The sequence below is a fragment of the Watersipora subatra genome, chromosome 3 (genome assembly GCF_963576615.1).
Source record: "Watersipora subatra chromosome 3, tzWatSuba1.1, whole genome shotgun sequence".
NCBI lineage: Eukaryota > Metazoa > Bryozoa > Gymnolaemata > Cheilostomatida > Watersiporidae > Watersipora > Watersipora subatra.
This window is the reverse complement of record NC_088710.1, coordinates 37,421,305-37,425,504: the sequence shown is the minus strand read 5'-3', so window position 1 is coordinate 37,425,504 and position 4,200 is coordinate 37,421,305. Positions and strand designations below refer to the sequence as shown.

Sequence of the window (4,200 nt, the reverse complement as noted above, 5' to 3'; positions counted from 1 at the left end):
CCACAAAAGTCGCCATTAACATAAAGACACTATTATCAGCACTCACATATAGTGAGACAATGATGCAAGCGCGTATAACAGAAGTATAGGCAGTTTTTTCTCAAAGTTCTAATTAGCTGCTGCAGAGATAGCTGCATGACAGAAGCTCCTTACGTCTTACTGGCTGTCTAGTGAAAGCTATTACAGTTTTGAAACAAGAAACATCAAAGTTATGCAGTTTCGCTTGGATTATGTTGAAATGCAGTAGCGTTAATATGAAGTAGACAGCTGTGTTAATGGCAGAGGTAATCCAATAGTTTTTCGCTATCCAGCAGCCAAGAAATGATGACAACGGCACCAGTTCATTTAGATGAGCTGACCGTATATGTACGTGATAACAGAGTTTTCAGCAACCGTTGAAAGGATTATTTGGTTGGTGTATTCGTCTAGGACAACGTTGAGAGCAGCACTAACGTTGTCTGCTAGGCTATGAACCGTTACGTTAGTACTTTTGGCCAATCATATTTGAATTGCAACAATTGAGGGGGTAGTAACTATTACCAGCAACTATAAACTTTAAAATAAAATGCATAATAGAAATTATAAGTAATTTTAGTAGTTTTTTATTACTGTCTAAAGCATTCTTGTACATATTAAAAATAACTCTTAATCATCCGATTTTATTAGGGTTTGAAAAAAAGCAAAATTTTACACAATTTCAAAATGTCCCCATAGGTCAAGGTGTACTTTGATTTCACATGAACATGTTGCAGCAAAAAGAGTCTGTTGGATAGTAGTAGGTCTTGATCGCTATTAGCGCGCCTTTGCTGCTGATGTATCCGTTTAGAATTGCAATGGTAACCAACGTGAATACTCTGAATAGCTGTCTAGATAATTTGCATAAGGTCAAATCTAAAACCTTTTACATACTTTAATGAACACTGCTTTCTGCTCGTAGAGAGTTCAGCTCTAATTGAGAGCAAAACAAATCACAGATCTGCATGACTTCTAGTTGAGCATACCAAATACATTCTCCGTGTATGGAAAGATACGATTCCGTCAAGCAATAATCGGCTTTGATTACATGATGCTAAGAATAGTTAAGATGACACGATACCACCTGATACAGATATCACCACTAATTGTTCAAGACATGTATCAGAAGCCCATTATTAGAATTGGCAACCATACGGTATAATGCGCGAAGAAATAACCGGCGGTTGTTGGTAAAGGATGAAATCGAAATTCTATTATGGGAGTAAATACTTGACATTATTTATTCGACAGCTGGATATATAGTTAAGGTATACACGAGCATTAGAACTATAAACTTTATTTTATCCTTGAAATAACTATGCTAGATGCAAATTCAAACATAGTAGAGCATAGATATGTATCAGCAATATCAACGTTTTGAAATAATCATATTTATATTGTGATATATGAATCCTAAAACTTTTCACCTTACTGTGTTTACAATTGCCTTTTTTAATATTGTGTATAATTCTTACAAAGTAGATTTATGCTATTTTAGTGAGCTATTTTTAAAACGATTATCAAATATAATCCATATTTCAAGCAGGTCTGTATTCTCTGTAGACTGTATATGTTCTCTATATAGCCTGCCATGTATGAAGAATATAAATAGGTATTTACTTACATATGATGTATATGTGAATATAATATTTGATGATTAAATAACGCAATTCACAGATGGATGCGCAGTAGTGACTGGTAATGTAGTGACTCTCCAGAATAGATGTAGTTATGATCCGAACGTGGTTGGCACATGTGCAAATGCTGCTCATCGACTGAATGAAATTCTATTGGCTCAAAATTATCCAATTGCAACACGGTTCTCTCATTACTGTTTGCGATCCTCGTGTATAAAGGAGTTGCGTTTGCCTACCTCTAGATTGAGTTTTCGATATTGCTCTAATATCCGTCGTATAGGTAAATGCTAGGCATGCGTCTCCATTACGATGTGAAAGATATCTACAGAATACGCGGATAACACTTGGCCGACAGCAATGGCCGACAAGAATTCAGGTTTGTTTATCTGTTGCTTGGTAAACTATCGTTCCACCAGTCTTGTTGGTATAGGCAAATTACTCTTTAAATTTACCGTAACAAAGCACGTTGTAAAAGGCAACAGTCGGATGATGGAAAGTTTCGATCACTAAATTAAAGGACTAAGTGTAAGGTTAGAGGTGTCAATTATTTAATCATTTTACAAACTGAAAAAATTCCGTCTGTTTGGACTAGTGTAAGCAAATTAGCTTTCTACACTGACTGACGGGTTGCTTGAAAACAAACGTCTGGTTTAGTTTTTGTTTAGTTGTGTTGAATGCATTTTATTAATTTCAGATTTGGTTTGGCGGTTAAGAGTTGGTTTGTGGTCATATTTGCTCATAAAAGCTAAAAGCAAAAAATTTCTCTAAAAATTAAAAAGCAACTTTTAAAACTAACCTTATTATAGCACAATTTTTTTTTGGAAAGTGCTATTTAAGGCTTTGTTTTGCAACTATTTTTAGCGAGATTTTAATGATGTGATTGTAAAATTATTCTCGCGTAACATTACAAAAGCTCCACTTGTAGTCTAATAGAATGTGTTCGTACTTTAAAAAAATCTGAACCGCTCAATTATTTGTACATACAGCAAGCTCACCGGTTACCGTATGTATGCGAAAATTAGGCATTATAAAAAAAGCCTTATATTGGACTCTACAATCTGCTCGGTTGCTGTCATACAAGTCACTCTGTCGTCCACATCTTGAATATGCTGCAGCAATATGGGATCCGTTTCTAAAAAAACACAGCAGATATAGAAGCTGTTCAAAATCAAGCTGTACGTTTTATAAGTTACCTTAAAGAACAAGAAAGTGTTAGTGAAGTGGAAGAAATGCTTGGTCTTGAGCTACTACAAACGAGCCGTCGTGTTATCAGACTACGACTTTTAATGATGGTACTTAGTTAAGAGGATACGTGTAATGTATATAGTATCATTAGCATGATTATCCTTATACACAGTTAGCAATTATCTTCTTGTTATATTGTTACACATAGTTAGTGGTTATTTACTCCTACATTATCATATCAGCTATCAACAGGCATGCGTATGGACTTACACACATGCGCATCAACTATCAATCATTCACATGTAAATAAGACAGTCAACAAAAAGCCTTTTACGACTACTAGAGTAACTTTATGATTAATGGTTTAGTAATCCTCAAACACGTCACGGGTCCGTCTATATAAATAATACTATATAAATAATACTACTATACATGTAATTACTACTACTGCTACTACAGATACTATGCATCTACCATAACAGGTAAACATAACAAAATGGCGATGAGGGTGGGACTCACTTGGTCGAGCACACACCTTCTATTAATGTAAATATCAACAAAGCGAGCATATACACAGACCAAGTCTAAAAGAACGCAAACTGTATCAGTTCTAACATATTATCTTCTGTGCAGTGAAATAATAAAGTTTGACACAAGCTCAACGATATAACAACTAAAATTAACTGGGTGCAGTTCATTTAATTCTTTTGTTTGACTCAAAATTAACTGTTTACAATGGCACGATCCATAGGAGACATGGTCCCATATGATGACTCTTCAGAGACATTCAGTCTCTATCTAAAAAGGTTTGAAATGTTTACTGTAGCAATCGGGATCACAGATGCTAAAAAGAAAGCATCTTTCCTAAGTGTTATAGGGCCTAAAACATACAGTTTTTTGCTCAGCCTCACAGCACCAGATATACCTAAAAACAAAGATATTGATGCACTTACTTAGCTTTTAACTAATCACTAGTCTCCAGCGCCTCCAGAAATTGCGGATACGTACCGTTTTCATCAGAGAAATCAGCTACCAAGATAAACAGTGAACCAGTTCATAGCGCAACTCCGATCACTTTCAGAGCACTGTAACTTTCATGCAGATTTTAGACCACGCGTCTTGAGAGATCGATTTGTGTGTGGCATCTCTTCTGACAGCACACGTCGAAAACTTCTGTCAGAGGCTGAATAGACACTAAATAAAGCTTTAGAATTAGCTAGAGGTATGGAAAAAGCCGACAAAGATGTTCAAAGTATGGCTGAAAGGCCTCATTCATCACAAACTGTTCCAGTGTCCTCACTTAAAGGTTGACGTGCAACAAAATTCACATTACAGTTATTTGGTATCAAAAGATTCATCATGT

General features: G+C 35.5%; 1 protein-coding gene across 1 annotated transcript in view; it reads left to right on the top strand.

Annotated features, from left to right (window-relative positions):
* The first annotated feature begins 2,009 nt into the window (after positions 1 to 2,009).
* Positions 2,010 to 4,200, top strand: part of LOC137389748 (cytosolic carboxypeptidase 6-like) — a 30,968-nt gene continuing 28,777 nt past the window's right edge. The window contains exon 1 of the mRNA XM_068075834.1: positions 2,010 to 2,028. Coding sequence (XP_067931935.1) covers positions 2,010 to 2,028 — 19 coding nt within the window. The remainder of the gene's footprint in view (positions 2,029 to 4,200) is intronic.